Genomic DNA, 20,138 nt, shown 5'->3' with positions numbered 1-20,138 from the left:
GCTAAAGGGCCCAAAGTCCAATGAGTATCTTTAGGATTTCACAGGTCATTTTGCGGAATTTGATTTCCAGACTACTCCTCACGGTTTAGGGCCCCTAAAATGCCAGGGCAGTATAGGAACCCCACAAATGACCCCATTTTAGAAGGAAGACACCCCAAGGTATTCCGTTAGGAGTATGGTGAGTTCATAGAAGATTTTATTTTTTGTCACAAGTTAGTGGAAAATGACACTTTGTGAAAAAAACAATAAAAATCAATTTTCCGCTAACTTTTGACAAAAAATAAAATCTTCTATGAACTTACCATACTCCTAACGGAATACCTTGGGGTGTCTTCTTTCTAAAATGGGGTCATTAGTGGGGTTCCTATACTGCCCTGGCATTTTAGGGGCCCTAAACCGTGAGGAGTAGTCTGGAAATCAAATTCCGCAAAATGACCTGTGAAATCCTAAAGATACTCATTGGACTTTGGGCCCTTTAGCGCAGTTAGGGTGCAAAAAAGTGCCACACATGTGGTATCGCCGTACTCGGGAGAAGTAGTACAATGTGTTTTGGGGTGTATTTTTACACCTACCCATGCTGGGTGGGAGAAATAACTCTGTAAATGGACAATTGTGTGTAAAAAAATCAAAAGATTGTCATTTACAGAGATATTTCTCCCACCCAGCATGGGTATGTGTAAAAATACACCCCAAAACACATTATACTACTTCTCCCGAGTACGGCAATACCACATGTGTGGCACTTTTTTGCACCCTAACTGCGCTAAAGGGCCCAAAGTCCAATAAGTATCTTTAGGATTTCACAGGTCATTTTGCGGAATTTGATTTCCAGACTACTCCTCACGGTTTAGGGCCCCTAAAATGCCAGGGCAGTATAGGAACCCCACAAATGACCCCATTTTAGAAAGAAGACACCCCAAGGTATTCCGTTAGGAGTATGGTGAGTTCATAGAAGATTTTATTTTTTGTCACAAGTTAGTGGAAAATGACACTTTGTGAAAAAAACAATAAAAATCAATTTTCCGCTAACTTTTGACAAAAAATAAAATCTTCTATGAACTTACCATACTCCTAACGGAATACCTTGGGGTGTCTTCTTTCTAAAATGGGGTCATTTGTGGGGTTCCTATACTGCCCTGGCATTTTAGGGGCCCTAAACCGTGAGGAGTAGTCTGGAAATCAAATTCCGCAAAATGACCTGTGAAATCCTAAAGATACTCATTGGACTTTGGGCCCTTTAGCGCAGTTAGGGTGCAAAAAAGTGCCACACATGTGGTATCGCCGTACTCGGGAGAAGTAGTACAATGTGTTTTGGGGTGTATTTTTACACATACCCATGCTGGGTGGGAGAAATAACTCTGTAAATGGACAATTGTGTGTAAAAAAATCAAAAAAGATTGTCATTTACAGAGGTATTTCTCCCACCCAGCATGGGTATGTGTAAAAATACACCCCAAAACACATTGTACTACTTCTCCCGAGTACGGCGATACCACATGTGTGGCACTTTTTTGCACCCTAACTGCGCTAAGGGGCCCAGAGTCCAATGAGTACCTTTAGGCTTTACAGGGGTGCTCAAAATTTAGCACCCCGCCCACTTGCCAGGACAGTTAACAAACCCCACAAATGACCCCATTTTGGAAAGAATACACGCTAAGGTATTCCATGAGGGCCATGGTGAGTTCATAGAAAATTTTATTTTTTGTCACAAGTTAGCGGAAAATGACATTTTGTGAAAAAAAAAAACAAAAAACCACAAAACCACAATTTCTGCTAACTTGTGACAAAAAATAAAACATTCTATGAACTCACCATGCACCTCACGGAATACTTTGGGGTGTCCTCTTTCCAAAATGGCATCATTCGTGGGGTCTGTCCTGGCATTTTAGGGTCTCTGCAATCATTACATGTATGGCCAGTATTAGGAGTTTCTGCTATACTCCTTATATTGGGCATAAGGGTAATGCACTGTGGGCTGAAAGGAAAAATGAACGTCAAACAATCAATCAATGTGGATGAAAAAATATCTGCCAAAAAATTTTGAAAAAAAAAAAAAGAGGAGGAAGGCGTCTGCCAGGACATAGGAGCTGCCGCCCCAAAAATCCAAACCCACCAGCTCGTATGCCCTGGCAAACCTGATTTATCCATTCACACCGATCGATGTGGATGAACAAATCATTGCCAGAGTTCTTTTTTGATACAAAGTGTTTGCCAAAGCATATGAATCCCCAACACCACTCCTCGGCCCATATGCCTCGGCAAACGTATCTTTTTGACTGCGGAGGAGAAATCTCGTCCTGCAGCGCTGCATGCACCGACTTGTGTGTAAGCTGACAGACGCGCAATGTTCTGTCAGGATGCACCATCAGTGCTGCAGCTGATTGGTCGGTCTGGATAGAAAAAAAGAGAGAAGAAAAAAAGACAAAACAATACAAAAAGGAGGGGAAGGCGTCTGCCAGGACATAGGAGCTGCCGCCCCAAAAATCCAAACCCACCAGCTCGTATGCCCTGGCAAACCTGATTTATCCATTCACACCGATCGATGTGGATGAACAAATCATTGCCAGAGTTCTTTTTTGATACAAAGTGTTTGCCAAAGCATATGAATCCCCAACACCACTCCTCGGCCCATATGCCTCGGCAAACGTATCTTTTTGACTGCGGAGGAGAAATCTCGTCCTGCAGCGCTGCATGCACCGACTTGTGTGTAAGCTGACAGACGCGCAATGTTCTGTCAGGATGCACCATCAGTGCTGCAGCTGGTTAGTCATTCGCTCGGTCCACCTGGAAGGTTATTGGATGGAAAAAGAGAAAAAAAAACCCAAAAAACAAGCAAGCAGCAAAGCAATTACTTCATTAACATTAATAACCTTTGAACTTTTTTAATAAAAAACTTAACATTGCAAACCAAACATTAACTTCTTTGCTTACCTGTTTTTTGTTTTTTTTTAACTTACCTCCCGAGGACAAACCTCTCCTCCCCCATGGAACAATGTGCGAAGTGCAAATTGCACAGAGTTGTGGCGAAATACATTACGCAATTTGTCCCAAGTGAAAGGAGAGGTTTCTGGCAGCCCTGTGTATTAGGGTCTCTGGAAACCCGATGTTTGGTTTCACACTGCATATTGACATATCCGGTGGGTCGAGCCCGCCGCACCGTATCGTCCAAAACAGACCTTCAGGCAATACCACAAGAGTAGCATTCGGCCTAGTAATGAACTGCGTCGCCATAGACTAACATGACTTCCGCGCCGATCGATATTGCCACAGAAGCCACGCAGTAACGTAGGCCTGCACTAGCGTTAAGTCAAGCACTTCCGGCGTAGGGGGGGACCGCAAAGTGTGACTTTTGCTAGGCATTTTGCCCTAACGCATCGCAGCAGTGTGAAATAGCACTGAGAGACCCTTGTGTGCCTACCGCTGTGTGTGGAGTTCCCTACTCTCTAATAGTGTACCTGCTCGTGGTACCTCTCAAAACACTCCCCTAGGCATAGGCCAGGCTGGTCAGGACAGGTGGGACAATAAACAGTGGTGTTATGCCTTATTCCAGCCCTGCTGCAGACACGACAGCGTTTTCTTCGGATTCGTTGACCTGGGGTAGTCGGAATTGGATAGGCGTAATGCCTTCCATGCAGCCGGCTAGTTGCATCTTGGGGTTGGGCCACGGCACCTCCTGGATACAGGAGTTCCATCACGATCTGTTTATTAAATTGAATAAACGAGCCAGTTCTCCCAGCCTTACTGTAGAGAACAAAGCTGTTGTAAATTGCCAATTGAATGAGGTAAAAAGACACTTTTTTTATACCAGCGTCTTGTTTTTCGGGCAACTAAATAGGGCGCTAACCTCTGGTCATTGAAGTCCACCCCTCCCATGTTAGTATTATACTCGTGGACGACAAGGGGTTTTTCAATGACCTTAGTTCGCCGTTGAATTTCAACTGTCGTGTCTGCGTGAATGGTGGACAGGAAGTAAACCTCCCTCTTGTCCTTCCATTTCACCGCGAGCAGGTCGTCAGCACACAAGGCGGCCCTCTGCCCCCGTTGAAGTCTGGTGGTAATGAGCCGTTGGGGGAAGCCCCGGCGACTAGGCCGCACGGTGCCACAGCATCGGATTTTTTCTATTTTTAAGTGCTGAAAGAGGGCCACACTTGTGTAATAATTGTCCACAAAAAGATGGTACCCCTTCTGGAACATGGGTGACACCAAGTCCCACACAACCTTTCCACTGCTCCCCAGGTAGTCAGGGCATCCGACCGGCTCCAATTTTGAGTCTTTTCCCTCATAGACCCTAAAATAAGATGTATAGCCTGTGGCCCTTTCACAGAGCTTATACAGTTTCACCCCATACCGGGCGCGCTTGTTTGGGATGTACTGTTTGATGCGAAGGCGCCCGGTAAAGCGTATGAGGGACTCGTCTACGCAGATGTCCTGGTCAGGGGTATAAGCATCTGCAAATCTGGATGACAGGTGGTCTATGAGGGGTCGAATTTTGTGGAGCCGGTCAAAAGCAGGGTGGTCACTTCGATGACAGGTTTCGTTGTCATTGAAGTGCAGGAAGAGCAGGATGTTCTCAAATCGTGTCCTGGACATGGCAGCAGAGTACAGGGGAACATGATGTGCTGGGTCCGTAGACCAATAAGACCGCAACACATTCTGCTTTACTAGTCCCGTGTGAAGGAGAAGGCCCAAAAAAATTTTCATTTCGGAAACTTGGACTGGTTTCCACCGAAAAGGCTGGGCAAGGTACTTTTCCGGATTGGCGGTTATATATTGTGTGGCCTTACGGTTGGTCTCTGCCACAATTAAGTCCAAGAGATCCTGGGTGAAGAACAGATAGAAAAAGTCTAGGGCCGATCCTAGATTATCTGTCTCCACCTGGACTCCAGACTGGGCGGTGAAAGGGGGAAGTACGGGTGCGGCGGAATCAGGGGATTGCCAATTTGGGTTTGCCAGCACCTCTGGTAAATTAGGGGTAGTACGGGCCCGTCTTCTTGGTGGCTGCGACTGGGATCTTACTGCACGTGCCACCGAACCAGTTTCAACTTCCATGCTGGTGCTCGCCACTTCACCAGGGTCTACGGAAGTACTGGTGCTAGGTCCAGGAGATGTTGTGCTGCTGGTGCCTGCCCCACCATGAAATCTCAGACCAGCACGAACACCACTCTGCTGCCCTTGAGGCTGATCCTGCGCCACCTGCAGTCCAACAACATGGGGTGTGGTACGCCTGGCTTTAGCCGGGACCTCAACCTCGTCATCACTATCGGTCAGTGAGCCACTGCTCAATTCAGGTTCAAACTCTGACCCGGAAGATTCGTCGAATGAGGCGTCCCAATCGTCCTCATCCGACTGGGCCATGTACCTGAGAACCTCATCATCGGAATACCCCTTTCTTGCCATGGTGGGCTGCTAAATTTAGGGGGTATTCCTCTGAGACTACGCAGAAAAAAGAGCACCTACCTAGCAAAAGGGAGTATTTGAGAGGTAGAAAGCTGTGCTCACTGAGTTTTGATAAAAAAAATAAATCAAAACTGAGGTTTACAGTGCCACAGCTATTGTACAGTGTTTTTTGCAGTGATCAGAAAAAAAATTCTGTCACTGCGGTGGGGCGGGCTGAACGCAAGTGCAGGCGAACGATCAGGCCTGATCGGGCAAACACTGCGTTTTTTTTTGTGGATCCTAGTGACCCTAATAGATCTGACTGCGATCAGTAATGATCACTTACAGATACTATATAGTACCAATGTTGATTAGCGACAGTGATGACGCTAATTAGTGACTGTGGTGCAGTGGGCTGAGCACTAACTGACACTTACAAAGGGGCCTAAAAAAGTGACAGTTTTCACTGTTTTTAGATCACTTGGATAGTGACAGGGGGGTGGTGGCGAGTGGGGAATCGGAGGCAATCAGAAACAATCACAGGACAATCAAAGGCAATCACAGGGCAATCGCAGGCCAATCACAGGGCACTCAATTCCCGGGACAATCAAAGTCAATCACAGGGCAATCAAACCAATCACGACACAATCAAAGCCGATCACAGGCCAATCAAAGCAAATCACAGGCCAATCACAGGGCAATCAAACCAATCACGACACAATCAAAGCCGATCACAGGCCGATCACGGGACAATCAAAGCCGATCACGGGACAATCAAAGCCGATCACGGGACAATCAAAGACGATCACAGGCCAATCAAAGGGCAATCACGGGACAATCAAAAAAAATCACGGGACAATCAAATACAATTACAGCACAATAAAATTGAATGTCAGCACAATGAAATTGAATGTCAGCACAATCAAATACAATTGCAGCACAATCAAATACAATGCACTGGGAAGGTGATTGGGGGGGGGGGGCTGAGGGCGATCTAAGGGTGTGGGGGGTTGATTAGGTGCCCGCACGGGGCAGACTGGGTCCTGATCTGGTGGGTGGCAGACACAGGGGGTGACGATAGGAGATCAGTGAGGGATTACAGGGGAGAATAGATGTAAACAATGCACTGGGGAGGTTATCAGGAGGGGGGGGTCTGAGGGCAATCTGAGGGTCTGGGTGGGTGATCAGGTGCCCCCAAGGAACAGTTTAGGGTCTGCGCTGATGGGTGGTGGTGACAAGGGGTGATAGACAGGTGATAGATGGGTGATAGACAGGTGATCAGTGGGTAAGACAGCTATATAGCTGTATACAGCATACAGGGGGGTGGTCTGGGAGAGGGTCTGGGGGGGATCTGAGGGTAGGGGGGGTGATCAGGGGACCCTAGGAGGCAGTTAGGGACCTAACCTAGGGGATAGCGTCCCTAGATAGTGACAGGGAGTGATTGATGGGTTTTTAGGTGGGTGGTGGGGTGCAGATGCTGGTGTGCTGGGGTGGTCAGGGGGGGTTCTGAGGGCTGGGGTGGGCGATCGGGTGGTCTGTGTGGGGCAAAGAGTGTTTGTGTGCACTTAGCTGCAAGGCTGCCGTCCTCTCTGATGGTCGCACGACGAGTGACCATCAGCGGAGGAGGCAGCCAGTATAATACACTTTGTTACAATAACAAAGTGTATTATACTCCTCTGATTGGCCGGATCGCCGCATTTGAAACCCGCCGGCGCTGCTAATTGGCCGGCGGGTTTCCGTGCAGAGTGGGCGGAGCCTATTGCCGGCGGCGATCGCGTCATTGATGACGCGATCGCCGCACAGCCACCGCTGATGCCGCCCCCGCCGATGGGCGTATTGCGGTCGTTTGGGCCCGGTCTTTGCCGCCGCCCATCGGCTGGGGGCGGTCCTCAAGTGGTTAAACTGGTATGCACCATGCAATTTTCAATTCAGATCCTACTCGAGCGACTGATCAGATCGATATTCAGATTTGCCATTGATTAGATATTGAAGAAACTTACACACACATGCAACCTTTTTCAAAATCCGATCAGATTTCCGATCATTTTTGCAGTTGGATATTAATATTGTGTCATACAGTCACTTTCCATGCAAAATGAGTTACCGGAGTCCATTTAAAGTGTACCTGATAAAAAAAAAAAGTTAAAATATTAGATACTTACCTCAGCAGTGGGGAGTTTCTGGATTGTGCAGAAGCTTCCTGGATCCTCCTGCAGCCCACCATTCTAGCGCTGTGTCCTTCTAAACCCATCTGACAAGTTCGTCAAATAGGTTTCTTGTAGCCACACCCCCACTGTGAACAAGCACATCTGGACTGAGCATGTGCAGGTAAGCTCCACCCTTGCCTAGTACAGTGAAGTGCTCATGCAAGGAGCAAAAATGCTGTGCGTGTGCAGCTTCATTCTACTGGCCATCCATGGATCGCACTCACGCGTGACCAGTCTGGATGTGATTGTGCATAACAAGAAGAGAAGATGGACCTTGCCCTTAAAAGATGGGCTCAGCAAAGTGCTAGCTGCGTGTACAAAAAAAAAAAAATTATGCAAATTGGCCCAGCAGGGCCTTAGAAATCCTCCTGCGCGGCATATAAGTGGTTAAATATGCAATGCTCATGACACATGCCAAGTGGTTCCATTTCTTGAGTTTGTAGAGTCGTCATTTGAAAATAATGTTTTTAATGATTTTAACTAGGCTGCTGATCTATTTACTCCTTTCTGTGTTTGCCCAGGTTACCTTATCATGACTGACGAGTGGTTCTCAGAGTACGTGTACGAGGTGGTTGTGGATAAGAAGTACGTCCCTGAGGAGGTTCTGGAGGTGTTAAAGCAGGAACCCGTGGAGCTTCCAGCCTGGGATCCAATGGGTGCTTTAGCTTAGTAAAGACATGACTGCACATTCCTTGGGCCCGCTCTTCACCATCAGTACTAGAAATGACCACCTCCCTGCCTTGGTGTAGCACTGGAACCATTTATTCAACCAATCAATCACTGCATGAATTCTCGTGAATAAGAAAAAGGGATGGACTTTGATCCCCAGCAGAATGCTGTACCTCACACCCAGCACTCAGGAAGAGCCTCTTCATCCAGCACACGTTCTACAATTCAGTCATAGGTTTTTATTTTTGTTTTGTTTTTTTGTCTATTTTATTTTGAATGACAGATTTTTACTTATGCTGGTGATGATGAAATAAGACTGTTTTAAATTATATCTCTACTAAAAAGTGGAGCAGTGGAAGGTGACTCTATGTATGAACTACATTCACCTGTTATTTCACTGATTCTTCCATTGGTAGAATTATCGCAAACCATCATTTCAGCCTCCCATCCCATATTTAGGTTTTAACTGGGGTGATTTAAACGTAACCTGAGACGAGGGCCGTAAAAGAATTCATACTTACCTGCGACTTTCACCAGCCCCATGACCATCATTGCCTCCTTCACCGTTTTTCCGGGTGCCTATGTTCGTCTGCTGTCGGCTCCCGGTAATCTGCCTTCAGTGGCTTCAGTCAGGCTCTTCTACGCATGTCCTGCCGCACGCGCATGTTGCGTTCACTTCGGTGAGGCCGTTCCCTGCAACGTGGGTGTGTGGCTAGGCTATGCATGCGCAGTAGAGCCTGGCTGACATGACTGAAGGCAGATTACCTGGGGCCAATAGCGACGAATGGAGGCACCCAGAAAGGTGGCAAGGGAGGCAAAGGTGGTCATGGAGATGGAGGAAGCCCCGGGTAAGTAGGAATTTTTACCCCCCCATCTCAGGATCGCATTAAAGTGATACTGCAGCGAAATGTAAGAAAGACACTCCTCTCACGGTGTCCTTGTTACAGTACGGTGAGTGCTTACGAAGACTGGCGCCACCATACTGCGCGAGGGCGCAGAACAAATTTGCCCATGCTTCCAAAGGCTCACGGAGGCAGCAAATTTTAATAGGGGGCAGTGCTGGATCAAAAGTGTTCTAATTTCTCATATATGCTCATATGAAAGGAGTTAAATAGGAACTTTTCTTCATTTGATATAAGATTAGAGGTGAGAACAAATTTATTTCACTGCAGCCACCTTTTAAAAAAAATACCTCCACCTGAAATCACTAACTGAGCTGGTCTAGTCACACAGAACAGCTGCTGTAGCACAAGTTGATGAGACGATTAATGAAAGCCATTAAGGTGGTGAAACACAGTGCATCACAGCATACTGTATATGAGGCTGCCTAGATGCCCTACTCAGTGTCCCTACTGACCCCTACGAGATGCAAAACTGGTCTGTGCAGCAATGGGAGAAGGTGGCTTGGTCCTTAAGAAAGCATTTTTTTTTTTTAAACAAGGAAAAAGGTTTGGTTTTGGCTTCCATATTATATTCACCAGATCGAAATCTGGCATTTGTAGAATGTGCTGGACAATTAACTTATGGAACATAAGGGATCTGCTGCTTTGGCTACTGATAGAACAAAACCCCTGCAGAGGTCTAGATAGTCTATACCTCAGAGGGGCGTGGCTGCTTTGAGGGCATCAGGAAACCCTAAACAATATTAGGGAAGTTGTTTGTTTTAATGGTTTATCTGACCTATGCGTGTGGTATAATTTAATCTCTGAAAACCCTGACAATAACCACCGTGCCACAGATTATTGTACTGAGACATACTATATGCTTTCAGTGTTCTAAAAGAATAACACACTATAAATGCTGTTCTTCCATGATTTACATAGTATGGGAATACTGAACAGTCTTCCACCAGTGAGTATAGAGTGCAATCAATTTTGATTGGCCAATTTTACCACTACCATGTAGTATGAAGGGCAATACATTTTGATTACTATGAACAGGCTATGTAGGTAAGCTTTCATACTACATGGAAGTGGTAAAATTGGCCAATCAAAGTTGGATGTGTATACGCACTCTTTGCTTTAATGCTCCAGCACCATAGAGGGGGCGGCTGGAGAGTGGACTAGTTAAGGACACCACCTTTGACACGGAAGACCAGGGTTTGAAACCTGGCTGGAGCCAGTTACCTTTTTAGTAAGGAGCTCTTAGGCAAGACTTCCTAATGCTTCAGGTAGCGTGCCTGTAGTGGCTTCAGCTCTCAAGTGCTTTGAGTGCAACAGGAAAACCACATGGGAAAGTAATTGTTGCCCCTCTTCAAAGTACTGAGAAGAATCCAAGCCAGACTAAGTGATGATCTTGCTTCAGTGGATAGACTGTTCAAGTTGACAATTTTTTAATGGACACCCTTTTTAAATAATGCAAATTGCCTAGCTTTCCTGCTGATCCTCTACCTTTTACTACTTTTAGCAATAGTCCCTGAACAAGCATGCATCAGATCAGATGTTTTACTGTATTTGCAGAATGCTTGTTTCAGGTGGGTGATTATATAAATGTCCTTTTTGTCTACCTTACCTGCAGATAGGACGTTTTATATGCGTCTGGTCATTCTGCAAGGTCTTGCAAATGCACATGCATTCCCGCAGCAAGGCATTCGGCGGTGAATGGGAACATGTGTTCCCTGAGCCAATCTATAGGTTTATGTAATGAATGAACATTTAGCATATGTTATCAGCAGTGCTTCCTCATCAAATATTCCTTCACCAAAATGACAATCATCCTATGGAACTGGACTTGCGTACTGGTAATGCTACGATCACAGTAGTCTACACGCCTGTGGGGCATTACATTGGCCCCCCTCTCCTTCTCCCGCACTCTTCAGCACTCCCACTCACAGATAAACAGCCAGTCAGATGTGTCCCAAACAGTGGTTATCATAGAATGCTCCACAAAGCAGCGCCTCTTCATTTGACCTCAAATATGAAGCAAAGCCTCATTTAAAAAAAAACGTTATTACAAGTTTGCAGCTACGTGGTACAGTAAGAAAGTCCAGCTTTTGGAAAGTTTTACAGCGGGTTCCACCCTGCGCGGTCTCCGGGGCTGACCGCCGCCTTGCATTTCGTGTGCTGTGTCCTTTCACTGGCCACCCTCTCCGCCTCACGCAGCATTCTGGCGTCCTTTCACTCTCTCGGCAAGACTCCTGACTCATTCGGGGGATTATAAATGAATATGGCAGCCTCCATATCCCTCTCACTTCAGGTGTCCTTTCAGGATAAATCAATGGGACATGACAAAAACAGTTTAATGTATCTGTTCTCTGTAAATAAACTTGTGAATGTCTATAAGCTGTAAGCTGCACCTCTCTCCCCCTTGCCTCCTTTGACATAACCGTAAATGCAAATGCCCATAACCCCTCAGGCATTTGTTCATGGTTAGAGCTGGTATGGTGGACATCTGGCTCTTGTGCATTGATCAGCTATAGCCAACCAATCATTACTGAAATGCAGGTTCATGAATCGGTGTGTTTTTACTTATTCCGATTTTAGTATATCTACCTACCAGTCCTTTTATCAACATCCACTTGTCATTTTTAGCACAATCATAAATAGTGCCACAACTTTACATAGAGAGAACTGGCATCCCATCCCATCATCTCTGCTGGCTGGACGGGTCTTGTGTGGAAATGCTAACATGATGTAAAGTGACTTTATACTCCTACCGTATGGTTCACTGTGCAATGTGAGTCTACACTGCTCCAAAGTAACCTCACTGTGTACAAATATTCAACTGCCACACTGAGGTGACAAGATGCTGCCGCCGAGATTTAGGGTTATTAGGATTATATTAGCAGTAAACTGTCTATATACAGGGTGAGCCACACAGAACAGCCTTTACAGTTTATGAAACTAACTTCCAATGACCCGTGTTATTGGTATGGAGGGAGTTTGCGCACAAGTGAGTGATGAGTTCACACAGGTAAGCTGAAGCATTTTTGGCTTATTTTTTTTATGATTTTACTCGGTTTTGTTATTGTATCATTTTCTCAGAATTTAGACGGTTCTTTGAAAATTTTTAATAAAAATCGCATTTCATACCAGCCAATATATGTCTTTGTTTCTTTCTTTCAAATCCTGTGCATGGTTTTATCTGATAATGGAAGTGTCATTCAGTGTTTCTCAAGGTTTGCTCAATAATAAACAGACAAAAAGGGAGATGCTGGGAGCCACTTATGATGTAGTAAGCTAATGTTCACCAGCAGCTATAGCTGTAGAATGATACTCGCAATTAATGTTGGTCACTACGAGTAGCTACTCATAATCAAAATTTAAATTAGATATTGCTGCTCCCGATGGGGGTGGGGGGGGGGGGGGTGGTTGGGGAATTAAACTTGCCTATGCTGCTGCCTATAGCCAATGCGGTCCACGTAACCCTACTACTACTGCCTTCCGGCTTTGAAGGAGGAAGTAGTGGAGTTACGTGGAATGCATTGGCTATATGAAGCAGCATTGGTAAGTTAACCCCCCTTCCTCTTCTGTGGGCAGAACTAATTTAAATTTCGGTTACGAGTAGCTACATACTCGCAGCTACTCATAGTTACTATCACTACTCACAATATAAGGTTGTCTGAGAGACAATTATGTTGCAGATGTGGATCTTGAACACGTCCCACATGGGTCATGGGTTTTGTCACTTTCCAAGAAGGAAAGGGGAAGGTAAAAAATAAACCTCCCCAGGTGGAGCCTAACCCTTAACCTTCCCCTGGGGGATATGGCTGGTTCTAGTAACAATGGGGCCCCAGCCAAAATTAATCTTGGGGCCCCAACAGACCCTTCCCCCAACCAAAAAGCGGCATTAGGAGGCCTTTGTTGCACCCCCTTCCCCCAGATCACACCCCAACGTAACTGTGCCCTTGGGCCCCCTGCAATATCTTCTGCAGAGTAGCGTCTTGCCCTACCCAGCAGACATGCTCCTCTGTCAGTCCTTCATTGCAGGGTCCCTGGGGAGTACAGGTAAGTTGGCGGGAAGACACTTTAGTGGGCCCCTACAGACTCTGGGGCAATTGCCCCTTTTGCCTCTATAAAAGCGCCAGCCCTGCCTGGGGTGGTGCCTAACCTTTTCCAAACACCACCACCAAGAAGAGCGGCATTTTAGGGAAATTTGGGCGCACAGAGGCTTTCTCTGTGACTTTTGAGTTGAGACTTCATATTGCTGTTATTTTAATTTCCCTATGATTTTTGCATTCAGACTTCCACTATACGATTTTCATATTGATATTTTCTATTGCCGTTTTAAAAATATTGGTCCCCCTATTATACTGTGAGTGCCGCATATGCAGGAGCGTGCTTCAGCATTTATAGATACCTGTCCATACTCTGGCTTGCATTATCTAGTGTTCCTGGCAGCTTTCTGAACTGGCCACCAGAGCTCGAGGCTCACTGTAGTCAGTTCAGAAGCTAGAGAAAGCAAGCCGGAGCAAGGACAGGTAGCTACAGTGCTGCCCATAATTCTTCGTACACCTGGCAAATTTTTACTTTAAAGATACTTTTATTCAACTAACCAGTAATTTTTTGATGGGAAATGACATAGGGGTCTCCCAAAAGATAAAAAGATGTACAAAAGGCATTATTGTGTAAACAAACATTTTTCTCAGTTTTTATTTAAATTTGGACAAAAAGTGTCCAGTCCAAAATTATTCATACCCTTCACAGTCTGTGGGAAAATCCAAAGTTCTATACCATTCCAAATAGTCCAATCTGTTCTAAAGCATCCTAATTACCCTGATTGGGAACAGCTGTTTTAATCAATTCAACAGGTGAAAAAAACTCTCTGCAGTTGTTTGTGGACAGTCATGGCTAAGACAAAGAAGCTAAGTGAGGACCTGCGGCTGCGAATTGTGGCTGCTCACAAGTCTGGAAAGGGCTAGAAGGCCATTTCTAAATGTTTTCCAGTTCCAGTGGCTACAGTGCAAAGTATTATTTTAAAAAAAGAGTAATACATGAGAATTCTCAATGACAACATCCGGTAGTCTGCAGAAAAAACTTGGCCTTGGCCACCAATGGACATTTCAGCATGACTATGACCCAGAACACATAGCAAAAGTGGTGAAGAAATGGTTAGCAGACAGCAACATTAATGTTTTGTAGTGGCCCAGCCAGAGTCCTGACTTGAATCCAATTGAGAATCTGTGGAGGGAGCTAAAGATCAGAGTGATGGCAAGAAGATTCTACAACCTGAAAGATTTGGAGCTCATTGCTAAATGGATGGGAAAAATACCTGTAGAGACATGCAAAAAGCTGGTCTGCAATTATAGGAAGTGTTTGATTGCTGTAATAGCTAATAAAGGCTTTTCTTTTGATTATTGAAAAGGGTATGAATAATTTTGGGCTGGACACTTTTTGCTGAAATGTAAATAAAAGCTGAGAAATGTTGTTTTCCACAATAATGCCTCTTGTACATCGTCTTATCTTTTGGGAGATACCTATGTCATTGCCCATCAAAAAAATTACTTGCTGGTTGAATAAAAGTAACTTTAAGTCAAAATTTGCCAGGGGTATGAATAATTATGGGCAGCACTGTATACACGCCAAAGCATGCTCCGGAGTGCTAAAAAAAAAAAGGTTTTCCCCCTAGCTTGTGGCAGAGGGAGGTGTGGTTTTTATGTATTTTATGTATACTGTATATTAGTCATACTATGAATCCACACTGTGAAAGTGACAAATATATATGTTACGGCCAGAACCCGAAGTGTGGCCACTTCGCGTTCTGGCCGGTCAATGTGCGAAGTGGCCGCTGCGCTGCGGCCAATGTTAGAAATGGAATGTTTCCTGTTAAGATTAATGCATTTTCTGGCCGTCTCTGGCCAAATGTAGAAAATGTTAGTTAATTTAATGAAATGAAGCTGGCGACAATGTAACGGATGAAGCTGCCGGCTTCAGCTCTCTCTCTCTTCTCCCCAATACTGGCAGCCGGGGGGGACATGGGTGTCCCCCCAGAGTCGTTCGTCGCGGCAGGCAATCCTGCTGTTCGTCCCTGCAGAGCGGGTGCTGGCAGAAGCGATGTCTGCAGTACTAAATTAACTAACATTTGCTACACTTAGCCAGAGACGGCCAGAAAATACATTAATCTTAACAGGAAAATTCCATTTCTAACATTGGCCGCAGCGCAGCAGCCACTTCGCACATTGACCGGCCAGAACGCGAAGTGGCCACACTTCGGGTCCTGGCCGTAACATATACATAAAACCACACCTCCCTCTGCAACAAGCTTGGGGAAACACCCAAGGAAATGGGGAGGTCCCATGCTGTTAGGAGAACATAGTGCATATTAAAAACAAGAGTGATAAGAACAACATATGACAATTGAAAGGATGTATTCCGGGCCGAGTACAACATACTTCATAGAGTTTCTATACAGAAACAGATAGATGTAACACTAGTATAAATATAGAAAAACAGGTAAACAAGTAAAAGTAGTGATGAGGGTGGGAAACTAGGAGACTGTGGTCTACCTAACTGATAAGGCTGAGGTCCTTAGAATTGAGGCCCTGGGGTGCACGTGTGTCCAATTGGAAAATTGGTCTCATAACACGTTCAACTGCCTGAAAAGAAAATGACATGTCACCTTAATGTACCTGGCGGAAGTGTTAAGCCACATTAGAGATTTCCATGGTCAGCCACCCGACACCTCTGTAGTGTTCTGCAATCCGTTCTCTAAGGGTACGAGTCGTGCAGCCCACGTACTGAACACCACAGAGCGAACACGACAACATATACCACACATCTTGTCGCTCATGTTTTTAATATGCACTATGTCCTCCTAACAGCATGGGACCTCCCCATTTCCTTGGGCGTTTCCCCGAGCTTGTTGCAGAGGGAGGTGTGATTTTATGTATATATTTGTCACTTTTACAGTATGGATTCATGATATTACTAAGGACAATTGTGTGTCCGAAACACGTTGGCAAACATGTTGTGCCATTTTTTACTGATTCAATAAAGGTTTATATTTTTGTGGAATATCGAGGGGAACCCCACTTTGTCGATATCTGCTCTGCAGTGCACTCTGCACCCTCTACAATGTTTGAAGTATGGAGGATGATGGTTCCCCATGGCATGGAAGCCCTGTCCAGTGAGAAACCTTATTTTAATTATAAATACTTAGTCACGTCCTGCAACTAGTCAGCAGTCCAGAACATATAGTAAACTCTGATATAGTAAAGCTCTGGATGTAGTAAACTCATCCTGTAGGTCCCAGCAAATGCATCTGTATAAATATACAATGTAAGACCAATTCTGATATAGTAAACTACTTTTCGTGGTCCCTTGAAGTTTACTATAAAGGGATTCTACTGGTTTAGCAGTTTTTATTCAACCGTTTAGTCAATTGTTTTGCTTTGTGACAGATTCTCTTTTGCTATGTCAAGGAATTCCCTGGGTCTCATTGTTAACCAGCAGTTAATAACGTGGTATCACAGAGATGATCTCCTGCGCTGATAGGAGATATTAGATTTCAACAGCTGTTCGCTGTCTGTTCATTCCCGGATATTGTATGTAGCTGCAGGATTTACGAAATTATGGTTTCATTTAAAATTGATATACAACAAGACTATTCAAGCCATTTAGCAATTAGATGGTACTAAAATTAACTTTCTATTTCAAGATTCAGCTGCTACAGTAGTAGATTTTACAACAAAAGTATATATTTTTTTCCGCAGTAGCATCTTTAGTCAGTGTTTCAATAGGATTGTCTGGTTTTCCCACACCAAGCTTCTCGCATCCTCCCTAGAAAAGCTTGCACAGTGCTTACGCTGGCCATACGTCTAGCGATCAAAAATATAAATGCAACACTTTTGTTTTTTCTCCCATTTTGCATGAACTGAACCCAAAGATCTGAAACATTTTCTACATACACAACAGACCCATTACTCTCAAATATTGTTCACAAATCTGCGTTCGGGCTGGTTCACACTGCAAGAGCTTTTTCTAAGTGCTTGTGATTTTAAAACCTCTTGCTAATATAATGCTATGAGTTTGTTCTCACTTGAGCAATGTGATTTTCAAATCACAAGTGCTAAAAAAAAGCTCTTGCAGTGTGAACCAGGCCTTAGGCCCCATTCACACTTGAAAGCGCAAAACGCCGGCTTTGCGGGAGTGATTTTTCCGCGATTTCAGGCGGACAAATCACTGGACACTGCAGCGGGTTTTCCGCGATCGCGTTTAGCGCTTCTATAGCACTGAAGTAAAGTAAAGAGGAGGCACTCCTTCCTGAATAGAGTTGCGATGTGCCAAGGCTGTCCGTTGACCATGCGGATATATCTCAGCTATAGATGAAGCCGGCACCATCTATGTAAAGTATATGCTCTTTTATTGAATAAACATCAATACAGTCTGTCACACACACAAAGTGCGATGTTTCGGGGGACATCCCCTTTCTCAAGCAGGTGACAGACTGAATAAGTGAACATGCAATACACAATTTATACAGTATCTATCCACCAGAGAAACAACCAATCAAAGGCCTGAGTTATCAGGCCAATCTCAGGGCCCTATGGTGGGCGGATCTTCGCCATAAAGTCGGTGTGGAGCGGAGGTTTGTGACTGTCAGCATGGGGGTGAGTGAATGCTGTCCTCATTGGTCCTTTTTCATTACCATTAGTTCCCCATCAGGTCTGCAAGTTGCAATAGGCCCTGTGATAAGCCTGATAACTCAGGCCTGTGATTGGTTGTTTCTCTGGTGGATAGATATAAATTGTGTATTGCATGTTCATTTATTCAGTCTGTCACCTGCTTGAGAAAGGGGATGTCCCCCGAAACGTCGCACTTTGTGTGTGTGACAGACTGTATTGATGTTTATTCAGTAAAAGAGCATATACTTTACATGGATGGTGCCGGCTTCATCTATAGTCCTGAAATGCGATCTCCAGGAAATCGCCTGAAAATGGTGCAGGCTACGCATTTGCCGATTTTCACAATTCGCAAATCGCCCAAGTAAGAACGAGCCCATAGGGCTTTATAGCACTAGCACTTTAAAAAGAGCTAGCGCTTGAGCGTTTTGCCGAAATCGCCGGCAAAACATTCTAGTATGAATGGGGCCTCAGTGAGCTCTTCATGAGCTGAACTCAAAGATCTGATACATTCCCTGTGATTCCCTCTGTACATAATTCCTGGAAGCTGAAAACATCTCAGTTCTTGCATGGCCAGCATACTCACCAGACATGTCGCCCATTGAGCATGTTTTGTCATGCTCTGGATCTGCGTATGCGAGTGTTCCAGTTCCTGCTAATATCCATTACCTTGGCACAGCAATGAAGTGGAGTGAACTAACATTGCACAGGCCACAACTAACAACCTGATGAACTCTATGCGAGGGAGAGTAGTAGGGGTGTCTCATCACCCTACAGAAAAAGACGCAGGAGACAAAAAAACAGGAGCCCAATAGCACAATGTTTTCATATATGGAATATCAACAGGTAAGGTAATTGTACTATAACAAAGGCGGGTTGCAGAGGGGCAACCGATAACAGGAAGCAGGTGGAGACAACAAATGCGACTCCACTCGGGGTGGTCCAGCTGGACCTGTGAGCGGTCGCTCTCCTTGGTAAAAGTGACAGATTATTGCTATGGTTTAAAGGGGAACTGAAGTAAGATGTATACGGAGGCTGCCATATTTATTTCCTTTTAATCAATACCAGTTGCCTGGCAGCCCTGCTGGTCTATTTCTCTGAAGTAGTATCTGAATAACACCAGAAACAAGCATGCAGCTAGTCTTGTCAGATCTGACATTAACCAGTTCACCCCCAAGGGTTTTTATCCTAACGGACCAGAGCAATTTTCAGTTGTCAGTGCTCCTCCCTTTTATTCCCTAATAACTTTATTACTACTTATCACAAGAAAATGATCTATACCTCGTTTTTTTCGCCACCAATTAGGCTTTCTGTGGATAGTACATTTTGCTAATAATTTTTTTATTCTAAATGTGTTTTAATGAGAACAACAGAAAAAAAAAAAATTATTATTTCTCAGTTTTCAACCATTATAGTTTTAAAATTAAACATTCTCCTGTGGATAAAACAAACACGTTTTATTTGCCAAGTTGTCCCGATTATTAAACAGTTTAAATGATGTCCCTATCACAATGTATGGCGTCAGTATATTATTTTGAAATATAAGTGTTATTTTTCTGTTGTGTTTTTTTTTTATTCTGGCCATAATTACAAGCCCCTATGTAATAAATTAAAATTAATTTCCCCCCATAAAATATAAATTAACAAAGCTGAGTCCCTAAGGCAACTATTTATTTATTTTTTTTAGCTGATTTCTTTTTAACAAGTGTTTTTTTTTTTTGGGGGGGGGGGGGGGGGGGGTTTAGGGTTGGAAGTGTAATTTTATTAAGATCTGTATGTACTTGAAAATGAATGTATTTTGTAGGTGTAATTTACTTTTTGGCCACAAGATAACGCTAGTGAACACTCATAGGAAATGTTCACTTTTTTTTTTTTTCTTCACTTTATTTAATTGTTACATTTCCTGTTATTGTGAATGGACGTAGCCGCTGTTCGCGGACACGTCCATTCACTCCAGGCACTGCGATTGGGTAGAGGACCGTTCGGTCCTTTTCCCCAATCACCCAGCACGGAAGCCCGACGGAAAAAGCGGCGGTAGCGGCGCACACACGGCGGTAGCATCGGCGGGAACGCGGGACGTATTAAAACGTCATGTTGCTGTTAATAGCGGTAAGCATGACGTTTTAATACGTTAGGATGTCAGTAAATGGTTAATGTCAGAAACACCTGGGGCATGATTCACAAAGCTGTGGTAACTGTTTAGCACGGGCATGCTAAACAGTTAGCACGCGAAGTGCCGTTCGCAGACTTTTGCGCGCGCAAAGTGCCGCGATTCACGTGATCACAGACTTTGATGTGCGCAAAGTGCCGTAATTCGCGGCAATTTG

At 44.6% G+C, this 20,138-nt stretch overlaps 1 protein-coding gene across 2 annotated transcripts in view; it reads left to right on the top strand.

Annotated features, from left to right (window-relative positions):
- Window positions 1-9,037, top strand: part of BLMH (bleomycin hydrolase) — a 71,810-nt gene extending 62,773 nt beyond the window's left edge. For both annotated transcript variants that reach the window (XM_068270334.1, XM_068270333.1), the window contains one exon: window positions 8,105-9,037. In XM_068270334.1, coding sequence (XP_068126435.1) covers window positions 8,105-8,253 — 149 coding nt within the window. In that variant the 3' untranslated portion in view covers window positions 8,254-9,037. The remainder of the gene's footprint in view (window positions 1-8,104) is intronic.
- Window positions 9,038-20,138: the final 11,101 nt, after the last annotated feature.

This window comes from Hyperolius riggenbachi, chromosome 2 (assembly GCF_040937935.1).
Source record: "Hyperolius riggenbachi isolate aHypRig1 chromosome 2, aHypRig1.pri, whole genome shotgun sequence".
Lineage (NCBI taxonomy): Eukaryota > Metazoa > Chordata > Amphibia > Anura > Hyperoliidae > Hyperolius > Hyperolius riggenbachi.
This window is presented reverse-complemented; position numbering and strand designations above follow the sequence as displayed.